Here is a 16,534-nt window from a genome sequence, read left to right on the forward strand (position 1 = left end):
TTATTATATAAAAGAATTATATATATATTAATTAATTATAATTAATAAGTTTTTTTTATAAATAAATTAGATTAATAGCTATTAATATAATTTTATTTATTTATTTAATATATTAAAAATATTAAAGTTATAGATTTTTAAGCCTTATTTTATTACTTTATTTCTATTATTATAATAATATATAAATTTATATCTTATTATTTAAATAATTTTTATTTACTTATATTACTAATATTATATTAGATAAAAGAATAATAATAACTTTTTAAGCTTTACTAAAACCTTTTAAATAAAACTAGTATTAAATTAGCTTATAATAGTTATAGTATATTGAATTTAGTAATATAATAGTCTTGTAATGTTTTCTAAAATCTTATTTATACTACTTTCTCACATAATCCTCTCTAATAAAACAGGTTACTTACTCTTAAAGTTTTAATAAGTCTCATTATATCTCGCTAAATAGGCCACCAGCGATCCATTCCAAGCGCCCTGTCCCAAGTAGGGTTGCCACTTTATTGTAAAAGAAAAGTGTATTATTATTACCACCGTAATGTAACGACAAGAGTATTTTACACCTTACATTTCAGTCATGTGACGCACTAGCCTAATCGGGCGAGCGGTAAGCAAGCGGCAGTAAAAAATCTCTCTCTTGAATGCTCCATCTCTCCTAATTATTAACCATTAACACCACAACCATCGACTAAACGGAAGGCAATAGCATTTAGCATGCTCTTAAACATTATTGGGTTCATAAAGCCTTTAATAAGGAGCCCTGAAAAAAACCTGGACAACCCATGCAAGTTGCCCATTGCCGCCACTGTAAAGACAGTAAAGACCTCCCACCACCAGCACCACTCGCCCGCAGTCATGTAATGCACTAGCTTTATTAAGTTAGGGAGTTAAGGCAAGCTAAGCCCGAAAAGTACTAGAGACCTCCTAATATAGTATAGTCTCTTACTTCGCTCTTGACCCTTAACTTAGCGAGATAAGCTCGGTAAGCCCGGATTTTAGGCCCTCGAAAGCCTAAAATATCTCAGAAGGGGTCTCTAAAAGCCCTGAAAGAAGGACCCAAAAGCCCGAAATTTCCCCCTAAAAAAAGCACGTGCTGTAACGATAAAAGCTCGTTACATACAATAAAGGTAAAGTGTTTTACATTATTACGCGTAACGATACAACCCAGCAACCCTAGTCCCAAGTAAAATTTTGTATACGCCGCACATTCCAAAGACCAGTCCACCTCGCATTCCAAAGATCAGGCCACCATCCCTCCGGTAAGAGTTCGCGAGTGTGATAGTTGAGGAAGGCCCAGCGCGGCTACAATAAGAAAAGACAGACTGGAAGGAGGGTCCAGAGCTTCAGGACTCCAGGATAGTGAAGAGGCTAACAAACCTCTACTAAAATTCAGGCAGTAAGTAGTAGAAAAATAAAATAAAACGGGGGGGCGGGGGCTAGTCACCTCGATAATCGTCACTGTAAAGGATGCAAAACAGAACGTGAAGGCTTGCTTGACTGGCTAGCACCCCGCTGGAGCACCTGGAATTGGCCAGCGGTACGAGTACGAATTGCTATGGACTGCGCCCATGCTAATGATTGCTGGCAAGGACGGCACAGGCATAGGCTTAGTCACAGGCGCAGCCCGGAGCCACTTGTTTCCTTCGGGTATGTTTTTTGCATGTTTGTGCCAGCCAGATTCCCCTGGCTACTTTTTTGCTCCTCACGTATAAAGCACGTTCCCCATCGTTCTTTTGGTCCCTTCTTTTCTCCATTACACACTCTCGCTTTCAATCAACAACACCAGACTTTTTGTCTCTTACATTCGTTTAATAGTCAAACGCAGCCTCGAACAGTATCCCAATCCTCCCTTATTACTCTTACAGTATATAATATCAACAAAACCTTCAAGATGCAATTCACATCCATTACCGCTATTGCCGCTCTCGCAACCACTATTGCCGCATTGTCCGCCAACTCCAGCAGTGTTTCTATTGACTACGTTACTGAGGTCTTCACTGCCTACAGTACCTACTGCCCAGCTTCCACTGAGCTCACCTTTAATGGCGTTACCTACACCGTTACTAAGGTAAGCTGCAAATCCGACAGATTATTTGGTTTGCCATGAGATCAAATCTCACTCGTAGCCCAAATATCCGACCCCTTAGTCTGAGGGCCAACCCTAACATACTTCTCAGAGCTCCACATTAACCATTACCAACTGTCCTTGTACTATTATCAAGCCAGTGACCAGCTTAAGCATAATGTATTGCAATACCTAGTACCGTTTAACTGTTCCAATGCAGTTTTAACCGACAAATAGACTAATTATTTATAGTGCCCCAGCCGTCGCCCCAGTTGTGTACTCCAACGCAACAACCACTCCCAAAGCCGCCAGCGTTAGCTCTACCTCCGCCAAGGTCCCCGTTGCTACGAGCTCAACCCCGTCCCCAATCACTACTTCTGGTGGCAATAAGCTCTTCGCTATGTCTACTGTAAGCTTTGCGAGTCTCTTGGGTCTCGTTACTTACCTCTTGTAATCGTCACACATTCGATACTCGATAATTCATGACTGGAAGAAAGAATTAGGAGGGTGGATAGAGTGGGTTCTTTGGGCTTAATTGCGGTGTCATGCATTGCTCTCCAGAGCCCTTCACTATAATTCAGGGCATATCTTTTTATTATAATTCCTTGTACAGTCAATGTATATCCCCAAAGTCGACGTGAGGTCTTTTACTAAGGCCCACAACTGGCTAGTGGACAAAATGCGGAAGCGAGATTTGATTTCTGATTTTCCGATTTTCGCGAATTGCGAATTCGTAATCTTTGAAAATGAATTAAAATAAAACTACTTACTCTTATAATTAAATAATGCACGTAAATAAAGCAGAGTAAGGAGTTGCATTTCTAGTAAAAGAGTTAATTAAAGCTAACTAGAAAAAAGCTCAGGTAAAGTATTAGAACTCTAGAATATAGATATAAAAATTCCGACTAAGTAAAGGAATTATAGTATACCTAAATAAGTAATCTCACTATAGTAATACTATAATATATCTCTCAGAAAAGTATAATTGTTATGTTTTACTTGTTTTATTTAATTAAAGAGCTTTGAATTACTAAAAATCATTTAATATATATATTTTAAAGTACTATATTATTCTCTAAAATAAATAGTTTTAATATATATTATTTCTTTAAATTACTAATTTTCGAGTATTATCTATATAAAGCTCATTTTTTTACTAATATTAAAGCTTCTAAAAATAATAAACTATTTATTATATATTTATTATAAATTATATATAATACTTTAATTAGCTTAAAATTAGTTATTATATTATTTAATTATAATATTTATTCTAATATTTAATATATTTCTAGTAAATTAAATATTATTTTATATATATATATATATATATATTATATTCGAATCTTATTATATTCGAATCTTATTGTATTTTTTATAATAATAAACTTAATAATAAATATTTTGCAATTATTAAATTTTCTTAAATTAGCTTAAAAAGTATTTTTCTTTTTTAAATATATAATATAAACTTTAAAATTAAAATTAATCTTTTTTATTATATTTCGTTTTCTAATACTATAATAGAAATACAAAACAAGTAGTAATATATAGAAAAGAATATATTTTTATAATATGAAATTAGAGAGTAAAGGTTAGTTTATTAGTTTTTTCTAAGAACTAAGAAAAAAAGCAGGAAATATATATATGAAACCAGAAATATAAATATCTAGAGATTATTTAATTATATTATATAACTAATAGTAATAAAATTTCTATTTATAATACTTTATAATTATATATTTCAAATACTTATATAAAGTCTCTATTATTTATAATTTATAATAACTAGTATTTTGGCTTTAATTATATTTATAATAAACTTTATAATTTCTATATTTCTTATTTAATAAAAAACATTCTTAATTATATTATATTTTATATAAACTATTTAATAAATATTATATTAAAAGCTTATTCAAATAATATATTATATCTTATTATTATATTACTAATTTCTTTTTATATAATTATTATAAAATTTATTTTAGTCTTATTAGAAATTCTAGTAATTATATTTCAAATACTTAGAATTTTTAAATATATTTTATTATTTTATATAATTTTTAATTTATTTTTCTTCTTTTTAAAGCAATTATTGAAATAAATATAATAATTAAGTTTTTTATAAATAAAATACTTTAATATATTATATTAAATAATATTTAATTTTATTTATTTAATAATCTTATAAAAGCTTAATTTTTATTATTATAATTTATAATTAAAATTCAAATATTCTTATTAAAATATTATATTTAAATAAGAGCTCGAGTATTTTAATAAAATCATTAATATATTTCTTTAAATTTATTAATATAATACTTTTTAAACTTAATTTTTTCTTTTTTAAGTATTTTGTTTTATAGATTTATTAATTAATAATATTAGAGCTAAAAGAAGTTATTTGGCTATAATTTCGAGAACTTAATAATATACTAATTCTGTCTGGCTGCCTTTTTGTTCTATATATAATTAATATTAATATTTTGATTAGGAAAAATGTATAACAGAACTCACTTGGGCCTTTCATATCTATACTGTTTTTGATAATCGTCCTGTATTGTCTCCGGAGCTTGCTGTGCGTGTAGCTGTTGTGCCGGAAGGGATTTCACAATCTATTGGCGAGCTAATAGCGCGTTCAGAACCGTACCACGGACCGGGTGCGATGAATGACGGACCGTCTGCTTCGTCTAGGCCTTCATTTTCTTCTCCACCCGTAGCTGGAATGCGGCCAACCGCCTCCAGAAACATGGATCTCTGACGGTGTGTACATTTCCGTAGTTCGGGCAGAGCTGCAAGAAAAGCCCTTTCCACTAAGCTAGCTTGCATATAAGGTCGGTATCGGGGATCCACAAAGTCCAGGGGAACAGCCCTAAACGAAGTTTGTTCAAAGACGTCGGTTGCCCAAGAAGCAAAAATGGTCTGTTTGCAGCTCTTCACATTCCCTTCGGCAACAATTGCTCCTCCGTTTATCATAGATACCTTGAGCCCGTTAACTACACGTCCTAATCCCCTGGATATAAATGCGGCCCACGTCTTCTCCTCGGGTCTCTTTGATTGAGGGATATACAAATCGTGGTATTCCTGTTTCAAGTATCCTTCAGTTTCGAGATATTCCTTGAAGGCTAAAACATTTTGGGATGGGTCATCGAGTTGCTGATCTAGCATCCATCGGGCGAGATGAATACGTTTGCTCTCGTCAAAAGGAACCCGTTTATCGCCACTCTCGCAAACCGCTATTAGGTCGAATCCACCAGCCCATCTGAGATCCTCATTCAGCTTATGTTTGAATAGCTTCCCTGGAACAGAGAGTATTAGTAGTTAGCTATATGAATCCAAAGTCGAGGCAGCTTTGTATCCTTATAAACTCTATCTAAGAGTTATAAGAGAGATTGTGAAATAGAACATACTACTACCCTTGTCTGACTTCTCGTCCCTTGTATTATCAACCCCCCTTTCTGCTCCGGCTCTGCTATAGTTAGCGTTTTCCTCGCCGATATCATCTGGCAACTTGTTAGCTAAATTCGAAATTTTGTATTGCAGATATAAAGCCTTGCATTGTCAAAATGGGGTAAATATATTACAAAGGCATAACAATATTATATATCTGAACAGTAGACGTACCTTGCTTCCGCTCCGAGTTATAGGCGTTATGGCTAGGTTCAAAATCTTAAAGATCAGATTATGAGCTTAAAAAATAAAATAAAGACATATCACGCCATTTTGTACTCACTTGTATTATCTTTGTCATTTTCTTTTTGCTTGAAGTTTTCCTTAATTTTACTCGCGTTGAGGCCTTTGGCACTTTTAGGTATCCTTGCTAGTGTCCCTGGCTCCAGGGCCCCGTCTTGGTTTCGTCGACTTCTGGATATTCGTTTGGATTGTAGTGCGCCTGGCATCGACGTATGTACAGAAGAAGGTGTGGTCTGTCTCTTTCGTATAGGACTTCTCTGTAACCATTGACGGTGTCCCAAAACATTCCCGGAGTCCTTATTATTTTCGAGGCTGGGGTCGCTTACAATTGAATTAGTAGTTGGGCGTCGAGGATTTTCTGGAGTCACTGGTAATATTGCCATATTGAAGTGATTCGTAAGTATAATCGAACCTGTTTCATTGAGTAGTACCTTGAAAACGCTGCATATTTAGAGAGTTAGTTTTAATATGTCCTTACTTATATCTATTTCCTAGTTTGTTTCAATGCTCAAATGCTACGTACTAGCATTGGAATGTTATTAATAGAGATAAGATATTTCAATTAGTTAGTACACTTCAATGTTTTTGCATTCCTTGTTCTTCTAAACTACATTCCTTAAAAGCTCGTAAAGCACTACTATAAACGCGTTTTCTTAGCTAAGACACTGGTTTGGAATGGATTGATCTTTGGAATGCACTAATCTTTGGAATTGCTTGATTTTTGAATGCGGTTATATAGAGTATATAATATAATAATAATAATAATGTTGGGGGAACGGGAAGTCTGGAATGGATTGCGTTAGCCTGGCTGCCTATATATCCAAACAATAAAGGGAGTTTCACAAGCGTGAAAGAGACAAATTCTCAAGACATGCGATGCATTTGATTCAAAATAGATTCTCGACTTTGATTTACTATCTGCGCAATCCATGCTCGTGGCAGCCTCCTGTCGGATCCGTACCTGCCGTCCTGCGAGGATCGCTAGCATGGCTTAGTCTCCTTCGAAACCCGTAATCAGGGCCCTCTTTGGGATGGGGAAATGTCACAAGCCACGAGTATATCTAGCTTCTAACTTACTATTTAATATAAAATAACCTCTGAGATAATATTTTTACTGAAAGTGTATAAAGTTTAACTATATTGCTGCCATATCTTTAAACTCTTAATAGTCATTTGTGCTTTCCCATCTATCCACGTTGGATACCGTTCATCCTTTGCCGCCCAGAAATCAGCAATTGCCAATGGAGAATTATCTACCCAAGGTTTGCCGGATTTTCCATCTTCAAACCAGCCGTTAGTAGAACCCACGGCAACACTAAGAATGAGGTAGAACTCAATATCAAACGGAGTATTATCACGACCTGTCTGACTCCAAGGATCGACCAATACGGCTTTCCCTTTTCTTGATGAGAAGGCACTTCGGGTCCACTGGGGCTCGCTGAATGGGCTATATAAAACTTCCTGAAGCCGGGAGTCGACATACGTGAAAAGGTAACTCTCACTCCATTCGAGTCCGAACTTATGGAATCCTGCCTTGTAAGTATTGTGTAGACTGGCGTGCTTCTTGCTTGTTCGCCAGTAGCTGTCCGTATCGCTATTGGCCCCCCAATGCATTGTGCTGCTGATAATGTTATTACCTCTCTGCTCGTAGGTGTGGTTACCCCTGGACTCGACCAAGTGAATTTCACCAGAAGCCGGCCAAGCGCCATATGTATTGACTACTGGCAACATCCAGATAGCTGGCCAGATCCAATCGCCGCGGGAAGTTGCGCCTCGACTTCAACTCGTCCGTACTTAACATGTACTGCCTTTTTGGTATTTACTCGTCCAGACTTGATAGGGTTGATAATCGTTCCGAGAGTAGTGTTAGTGGAAGCAACACAGTCTGTAGTGTTCGTTGCAGTTCATATCCCCAGGGCTGTAAAGTTTAGGGTATAGTCGGCAGTGAGTATAGTTTCGTCCTCCCAGAGCATGGGCTTGATTATTAATTGGGAATTCTCGATATAGACGTTTTCATCTCCACTAGTAGTAAACTCGAATTCGCTGTTGTTAGTGAATAGATTAGCAAAATTCAAGACATGTGTCATCCATATAATACATACCTGAATCCACCAAGCAGGCTTGGCAAAAATTCCTGAGGCATTGATACCGGTATTGACAGTGTGTCAAATGAATAGATTAGATTAGAATACTAGCTAGTAATCTAATTTATTCACAGTGTGTCAAAGGATTATTCAAGTTATTCAAGTTATTCATGAATATTCATGAATAACTTGAATAAAATATGAGTAACGAGTAGCTTAAATAAATTGAGTAAAATAGAATAATTATTCATGAATAACCATGAATAATCACATATAAGTCACGTGGTTGCAATAAATTAATATATATTTAAATTTTTAAAAAAGAACTAAGATACCTATTAAGCAGCCTTATATAAGCTAAGCTAGTACTTATATAAGGGTACTTAAATACTAATTTTCTATAATAATAAAATAGAAGTATTACTAAGGTTCGATTCGCTTACCAAGCGCCATTACTACCTGATTGGGTAGCGAGGTGGCGCTAGGTGCATGCCCTCCCGGAGCCATACCTGACTAGGCTAGCTCTATCACGTGCATAGATCACGTGCGTTATTTAAGTTATTCATGAATATTCATGAATAACTTGAATAATATATGAATTAAATAAGAGTAACGGGTTTTATACTTGACTAAAATAAGAGTAATGGCCATTATTCTATTTTACTCTATTTATTTAATATACTATTTATTTATTAAAAATACCCACTAATTATATTCTAATTAGATTCTAATTGAGGTAATCATGAATATTCATGAATACTTTGATTACTATACACGTGACTGTCTCACGTGATATACTAATCTAATTAGGTATGGCTCCCGATCTAGCATCGTCTTTGCAAGGCTTTCGACCCACTAATTAGGCAGCGAGGTGGCGCTAAGGAGACACTAGAGCGGGATCTCTACTTAATTAGGCTAGAGTATCACGTGCTATAGTCACGTGCAGAGTAATCAAAGTATTCATGAATATTCATGATTATATATTCTAATCTAATTAAATTATTTAAGTATTGCAGTAATTATATTCTATTCAAGCTAATTATGAATATTCATGAATATTTGGAATACCTTGATTACTTTTTTAATATACTGGGTATTAATAGTAGAGGTATTTTTCAGGTATCTCAAGGAATTAATAGTATTAATACCAGAATTAATTCTTACTCCAAAAATTAACTCTTTCTTTTATTATTTAAATTATATAATAATATATTATTATATAATTTCTTTAATTTCTAGTCTTTCTACTAAAAAAAATACTTACTATTATTAATAAAAGTTAATAATATCTTAAATTTAAAATAGCTCTTATATTTATATTTCTTATTAAGATACTAAATATATAAGCGAGCCTTACAAAAATCTCAAAAGCTTAAAAGCTTATTTTTACTTAAAATAGCCGCATTGAGATAAGTTTTAGTCTAAAATATAAGATAAGTAGTTAAATAGAAAGCCTAAATTAAATAGAATATTTGTGCTATTAAAAGTTTTCTTATAAGAGAAGTAGTTCTAAAGTTAATTGCAATTAAAGGAAGGAATTGGATTCGGGGAATTAATACTAGTATTAATACTATTAATACCGGAAATTAAGGAATTTTTACTAAGCCTGCTACCAAGTTCAACTTCTTTTATTTAAACTAACTCGTTTAATATTATACTATTAAAGTTTTCGATAAACAAATTACAATACTTATAATTTACAACTACCTTAATACTCCTATAAATAATTATACTTGCAAGAAAGAGCCTTATAACCATGCCGGAGAGTGGCATAATAAGAAGCCATTTCTTAGAACTGTCTTCTTCCTCCAGCCAAGGCTTTCTTATATCGCCATTAACTAGTTTCCTTGAGCGGAAGTATTCTCGATTACAAAATCGACCACTGGCTAGGCCGTGTAACTGAACAGATAGACCCTTAATAGTAGTATAAGCAGCTTTAATAACCGTAATAACATTACTAGCATTGGAGGTATTGAGGTTTTGGAGTATGGGACTTCGGGATATTAATCTATCTGATTATAAAGGTGTAAAGCTAACAACGGTTGCCCGTCTACTGAGGCCATTAGCGGGCTAGTCGACAAAACCGAGAAGCGAAAAGTGATTTTCTGAATTTTTGATTTTTGCGCCCATACCCCCCCTCTCCTCACACCTTACTAAAAATAAAAAAAGTACAGTATATACGCCTTATTCTCGACTACTTCTGGCCTCCTCTTAGCTTATATAGTCTATAAGGCAAATCTCATGGATTACGAGGCATATCTCTCTTACTCTCTATATCTTTTATACTACTTATATTACTCGAATTATCTATATCTCCTTTATTTTCTTTTCCTCTAGTATCCTTATCCTCTTCTACTATAACCTTCTTTCCCTTTCCCTTCTAATCTTATATCTATTTTTATATTTGCTTTCTATATATTATAAGTAGTTAAGGCTTTAATATAAAGAGTTTTATAAATATTAAATAAAACTTTCTAGACTTAATAAAATTAGTATTAAATTAATAGAAAATACTATTAAATTCGCCTTTTATAACTATATAGTATTAAAAAGAGTTCTTTAGTTTCTTCTTATTACTATAAGTAATATAAGCTTAAAAGAATTCGGTTTTATAAAATTTCTAATTATATTAAATACTAGTAAATCCTTTTTATTTAATAAAAGATATTTGAAAAGGTTTCTATTAAATTTGTTTTTAATAATTAGAATTTAGTTCGAATTATTATAGCTATTTAAATAATTAAATAAGTCAAATAAATTTTCTTTTTATTAACTTAAATAAAATTAATTATTTAATATATATCTAAATATAAAATTTATATATAATTCTTATTAATTTATTAATTTTCATAGTATATATATAATTAATAAACTAAATAACTTACTTTTATATATTATTTTTTTATTAAATTATTTCTTAATTTAAAATACTTCTTTAATTTCTTTTATTAAGCTCTAATTAAATATTTAAATATTAGAAATATAAGTATATTATTAGTACTAATAGGAATTTTAAATAAAATATTAGAATAAATAAAAAGTAGCTTATATTTAATAAAAAAAATCTATATTTTAATTATATTTTCTTTATATTTTCTTAATTTAAATATAAGATTATATTTATAATATTAAGTTTTCTTTTTTATTAAATAAGCTTTAGAAATAATATTTATATAAAATCCTTTAATAATTATAATATTATAAAGAATTCAATTTTCAATATATAGTTTTATAAGTTTATTAATTATATAAATATTATATTTAATAATTAGAAAACTATTTGTTTCTACTTTTATATAATTATTAATTTATACTTTAATAAAAATATTAGAATTAATTAGATTCTTATTATTAATTAGATATATAGTATTATAATTACCTAATAAAATATTCTAAAAAAGTAAATATTTTAAGAAATCGAGTATTATATAGATTTTTTAATCTGGGTTCTAGATTATAAATATTATATTTATTAAAATAATATTTTAAATTTCCTTTTAAAACTAATATTAGATATTAATTTCTCTATAGCTTATTTACTAGTAATTTTTATATTATATTTTTCTTTTAGTTAAGGTTTTAGATTCTTTTAATATTTAATTAAAAGCTTTTTCTAAATCTTTCTAATTTATAATTTCTATAATAATATAGCTAAATAAATTCTAGTAATATTTAAAGTTCCTAAAACTTTTATAAGAATATTTATAGTATTTATATTTATTTGAATTTAATTCATTATTTAATTCTTTAATAATTTGATTTCTAAATATAATAAAGATTATAAAAGTTTCTAAATACTTAATATTTTAATTCTAATTCTCTAAAATAATTTAATTAAATATTTAAATATATTATTTAAATATAAAAATTAAAAGCTCTAGTTTATTTTTATTATATAAATTACTAAGCTATTCTATTATTTAAATTAATATAGGTTTCTATTAGAAAGCTATTAAAATACTTAATTATTACTAAAATACTTATAATTTTAGTAATTTTAAGAGTTCTAATATAATTAAATACCTTTTTCTAATTAGTAAACTAGTACTTTAAACTTATTTCTTTTTTATTTACTTATAATAGTAATTTGTATTATATTTTATTAATAAAGCTTTATTTTTTTTTAAAAAAAATCCCAAAATAAAGTTTATAAAAATCTCTATATTAATAGTTTAATAAAGTTATTATCTAATTATATAATAATATATTAGCTTATTTATCTAGTCTAGTTTCTTAATTTTATAATTCTTTAAAAGTACTAAATAATAGTTTCTAATATTCTCGAATATTATAGGCTATAAAGATTCTAGTTTTTTTTTTAATTATAAATTAAGTATTCTTATTTTAGTTTTTTTATTTTAATTTAATATCTAGTATAGTAATTCTTTATTTCTTTTAGTATAAGCTTATTAAGTATAAGAAAAAGCCTTAAAGAAACTATTATATTTATTTTAATTACTTTATTATTAAATTAATTAATCTTATTTCAAATACTTTTATTATAAATTATTTTATAAAAAGTATTAAATTAGTTTATCTAGAAATTATAGTTTTTTAAAATAATAATCTTAACTATAACTTCTAATATAATTATAATTAAACCTATAGAAATAGTTCCTATTAATTAGTTAATAATAGAAATATAATTTGAAATATAATTTTTAAAAAAATAATTAAATAAGCTTTTAAATACTCTTTATAATATATTAATATAAAACCGGGCTTATAATTAATATATATAAAAATTATAAAATAAAAAGTAATATTAAATAATAAAAGAATTAATTAAACTAACTAAAAAAGAATTTAAGTAAAATATAAAGCCTTAAGAAATAAATATATAGATTTTAATTAAATAAAGTAATTATACTAGCCCCAAATTAGTAATTCTTATTATAATATTTAATATTTATAATAAATTCGTTTTTTTAACTTTATTAAAAATTATAGATTTAAATTATAATTTTTGTGATTTTTTATAAAACTATTTATATATATATAATATATAATATTAAATAATTTCTATATATTTATATATTTAAAAAAACTAGTAAATAATTTTTTTTAATTAATTTATAATATTTATAGAAAAAAGTATTAAATAAAAAATATAATAATTAAGCTTATTTATATTAGAATTAAATATAACTCTTAATATTATAATATATAAAAAATTATTAAGAAATTTATATATATATATTATAATTAATTTTTTTTAATATAATTCAAATATAATTCAAATATAATTCAAATATAATTCTTTATTTAATTTCATTTATAAATATTATATATTTAAAGCTTTATTTTAAAAAAAAATTAAAAGAAATTTTTTTTTAAAAAAAATATTTAAAAAATATAGTTTTATATTTATTATTAGACTAATATATTATTTAAATAAATAAATCAAAAACTTTCTTTCTTTTAGTTTTTTCGCTTTATAAAAAAGCGTATTTTTATTATATAAATATATTTGAAATGAATTTTTTTATTATTACTTAAAACTAAATTTCTATTTATAAAATTTAACTTAAATTTAATATATATTTTTAAAAGTAATAATTATCTTTCTTTTATAATTTTGAAACTCACATATATAAGAAATATATAAGCTATAAAAAGCCATATAAATTTAGGTATTAAGCTTTTATTATTTTAAACTTTTTTGCGTTCTAATAAATTATAGCAAAATGCCTTACTCTGAGCCTTAGCAAGACAGCCCAGGCTATGGCCCAGGCCGTTTATATAAATGTTATTATAAGGCTAGGATCAGGCTTGGCAGAAATACCTAATTTCTGGTATTAATAGGTATTGATGTCAGAATCGTAAGGTATCGATACTATTAATAAAGTATCGATTCCTATCGATTCCCGGAACCCAATTCCCCCCTTTAATTGCAATTAACTTTAGAACCACTTCCCTTATAAGAAAGTTTTTGGTAGCGCAAATATTCTACTTAATTTAGGCTTTCTATTTAGCTACTTATCTTATAGTTTAGACTAAAACTTGTCTTAATGCGGCTATTTTAAGCAAAAATTAGCTTTTGAGATTTTCGTGAGGCTCGCTTATAATAAGTATTCCGATAAGAGATACGAATATGATACTAAATTTTCCGAATACAAGAGCCATTTTAAAATTAAGATAATATTAACTTTTATTAATAATATTAAGTAATTCCTTTAATAGAAAGACTAGAAAATAAAGAAATTATATATAAGTATACTATTATATAAATTAAATAATAAATGGAAGAGATAATTTAAGGCTAAGCATTGATTTGGTATCGATATGTATTGATCCTTGCGAGACCTAAGTAATACCATCCAGTATCAATACCTTATCGATACCAAAAGTATTTTTGCCAAGCCTGGCTAGGTTTATAATAAAGTTACGAACTTGGAAGGTAAGATATGCCCTAGATTTGCAGCTTAGTGAAAGTCGTAAAATACAGAGTAGTATGCCCAGTGCAAGTACTTCCACACTACCCGGGAAGATTTGCAGCTCCAAGCTATGTGGTGGAATTGGGACTCGTGAGCCGGACACACTATTGGTACACAAATCCCCTCGCAACAAATATTATGGCGCAAGACTTGCCTTAAAGTGGGTCGGGTGTTAGTGAGCTAATGTCCCGTTAGGCTGAATTTTCAGCTATTGGAAAGTATTTGCAATATTGCCGGACTGCAAATTTGCGGTTTTGTGAATTTGGATGCAGGCAGTTAAATTCACAAATACAATGCCCTCAATCTCAGGCAACCCTTAGATCTCACTCAGCAAGGATCTAGCCAGTTATCTAGATCCATATACTTAAGAATTGTAGAAAAGTCGGGCGGGTTAATGACGACACACAAATGCATGCTGAAAACTGGAGTTTGGGACATTGCACATGGGAGAATTAGAGCTAAGACGCTGTAGTGCAGATGCTTTGGTGACCTGTCAGAGAAGGACATTAGATATTTGTCGTTGAGGGTTGGCAGCTTACCTGATGCTAAGACGAGATGCTTACAAGGCCATTTACCACGAATTTGATAGAGACTGAAGGTAGTGAGCCGTCTGCATTCGTAGCATGGCTGCTTCATGAAGCCACTGTAAGAGTGGTAGGCTGTCTGCGATTTGTAAGAACTCACCTGGCGGTTATCGATTTGCGGTAAGAATTGGAGGCATTCGGTTATTGGCGGTGGCTAGTGATTAGAGCTCGGGGTATATATACTGACAATTACTGTGGATCTACTGCTTCAGGAATATCTTCGGAAGCTGAGATATAGATGTCTAGCCTAGTTCTGTCGAGGGAGTAGAATAATTGGAAATAGCGAGGTGCTTTGTTAATATCAATTTTTAATTTACACTCCAGTAAGAGGCCCAAATACTTCCCATGACTTGTTGTCTGTCAATAACCCTTCCCATTCTCTGTCTCCTAAACCTCCATATTCGTTTCCTTTGTCCTGTTTTCTTTTCATCTGATTATCCTCCTTCTTTGAATCGCCCCGAATGTTCTTATTTTGCACAATGACTGCAATATCGGTCTAAACATCCACAGCACCAGTCTTTGCACAAGCAATTTCTTTAACAGGAGCGATGCCGTCAAACGGCTGAAGAATCTCATCTTCCCCACTCCTATAGCATCTTTCGATAAGTTTAATTGGCTGGAGTTGGCCACCTCTATAAATGCCTCGAAAACGAAGTTGAATCTCCTTTGCCTCGACCCTTAAAGAATTATCCGAGGCTATGGCAACCCTGGCCTCATTGCTATCCGTTATTGTTGCATCTTTCCAGTGGATTAATGCCTCTTGCGATGCTGTGCCGATATAACTCTTAATATCGCAGTAGCAGTCCGGGCAGCAAAAAGCTTTAAAATCCAATTCCGAAAAGTAGACCTCTCCCTGTGCGTAAGGGTCCCTTTCCTCTAATACAAAGACAAGTGTATCAATCTTTGGCAATTTGCCAGACAAGTACCGTAGGCATTGGACAAACTCATTGTACTCAAAAAAAGAGTAAAAATCAATTGAGATAGCAACCCTTCTTATGTCTTGCTCAATTTGTCCTACGGGGCCGATGAGTCGTTGGAGCTCATTTTGGCAGCCTCGGTACTGTTGACCGGGGCTTATAAACTCATGTGTGGAAGATACTGGAAGCGGTACAAGCCAGTCTTCGAAAAGTATGCAATCAGAGATCTGATCAACCGGAATAGCTGCAGGATTTGACTGGGTGCCAAAGCAAAGGGTATATACCCTTAGAGCAACGGTTCTCGACTCCTTAGAGACGTGAAGTACTGCGGGAACAAGTGCGTGAAACGAGCAGTACCGGTCTCGCTTTCGATCAAACACCACATCCACAATACGGCCTCTTGGGATGGAGTACTTCCAAATAGTCCTTCTCAACTCCTCTGGAAGAGAATTGAAGCGCTTGAATTCAACTTCCTTGGCCACACATGCATTTGCGGAGCTCGTAGGGCCCAATAATATCATTGTAAAGTATTGATTGGCTTAATTACAGCCTCAGAGCATATCAATGGCGTTCTAGTCGATGTGGAAGCCGGTGCCTTCCAGGTCTAGTAATCTCTCTGTTCCTTGAAATACAAATAGCTAATTAAAATGGCGGATATTTCTTAGAATACAAGTATATAAAAAAGTCCAGGAATGGTATACGAATTAAAGTTTTGTTATCTAGAACTTTGTTTAAA

The 16,534-nt window shown here is 30.8% G+C and overlaps 4 protein-coding genes across 4 annotated transcripts; 1 reads left to right on the forward strand and 3 right to left on the reverse strand.

Annotated features, from left to right (window-relative positions):
- Positions 1 to 1,906: 1,906 nt before the first annotated feature.
- Positions 1,907 to 2,534, forward strand: K444DRAFT_647220 (uncharacterized protein; the record flags this gene model as incomplete). The annotated part of the gene is made up of 3 exons (XM_024885304.1): positions 1,907 to 2,083; positions 2,193 to 2,275; positions 2,333 to 2,534. 3 exons carry the CDS (start codon positions 1,907 to 1,909, stop codon positions 2,532 to 2,534), a joined length of 462 nt encoding a protein of 153 aa, XP_024729457.1.
- A 2,081-nt stretch (positions 2,535 to 4,615) lies between these two features.
- On the reverse strand, positions 4,616 to 6,159 carry K444DRAFT_636152 (uncharacterized protein; the record flags this gene model as incomplete). Its single annotated transcript, XM_024883958.1, has 4 exons — positions 4,616 to 5,382; positions 5,494 to 5,586; positions 5,708 to 5,752; positions 5,817 to 6,159. 4 exons carry the CDS (start codon positions 6,157 to 6,159, stop codon positions 4,616 to 4,618), a joined length of 1,248 nt encoding a protein of 415 aa, XP_024729458.1.
- Positions 6,160 to 6,907: 748 nt separating this feature from the next.
- On the reverse strand, positions 6,908 to 7,919 carry K444DRAFT_647221 (glycoside hydrolase family 16 protein; the record flags this gene model as incomplete). Its single annotated transcript, XM_024885305.1, has 2 exons — positions 6,908 to 7,553; positions 7,879 to 7,919. The coding sequence occupies 2 exons, from the start codon at positions 7,917 to 7,919 to the stop codon at positions 6,908 to 6,910; spliced, it is 687 nt and encodes a 228-aa protein (XP_024729459.1).
- Positions 7,920 to 15,377: 7,458 nt separating this feature from the next.
- On the reverse strand, positions 15,378 to 16,319 carry K444DRAFT_636153 (uncharacterized protein; the record flags this gene model as incomplete). The annotated part of the gene is made up of 1 exon (XM_024883959.1): positions 15,378 to 16,319. The coding sequence occupies one exon, from the start codon at positions 16,317 to 16,319 to the stop codon at positions 15,378 to 15,380; it is 942 nt and encodes a 313-aa protein (XP_024729460.1).
- Positions 16,320 to 16,534: the final 215 nt, after the last annotated feature.

The sequence above is a fragment of the Hyaloscypha bicolor genome, assembly GCF_002865645.1.
Source record: "Hyaloscypha bicolor E unplaced genomic scaffold K444scaffold_172, whole genome shotgun sequence".
Lineage (NCBI taxonomy): Eukaryota > Fungi > Ascomycota > Leotiomycetes > Helotiales > Hyaloscyphaceae > Hyaloscypha > Hyaloscypha bicolor.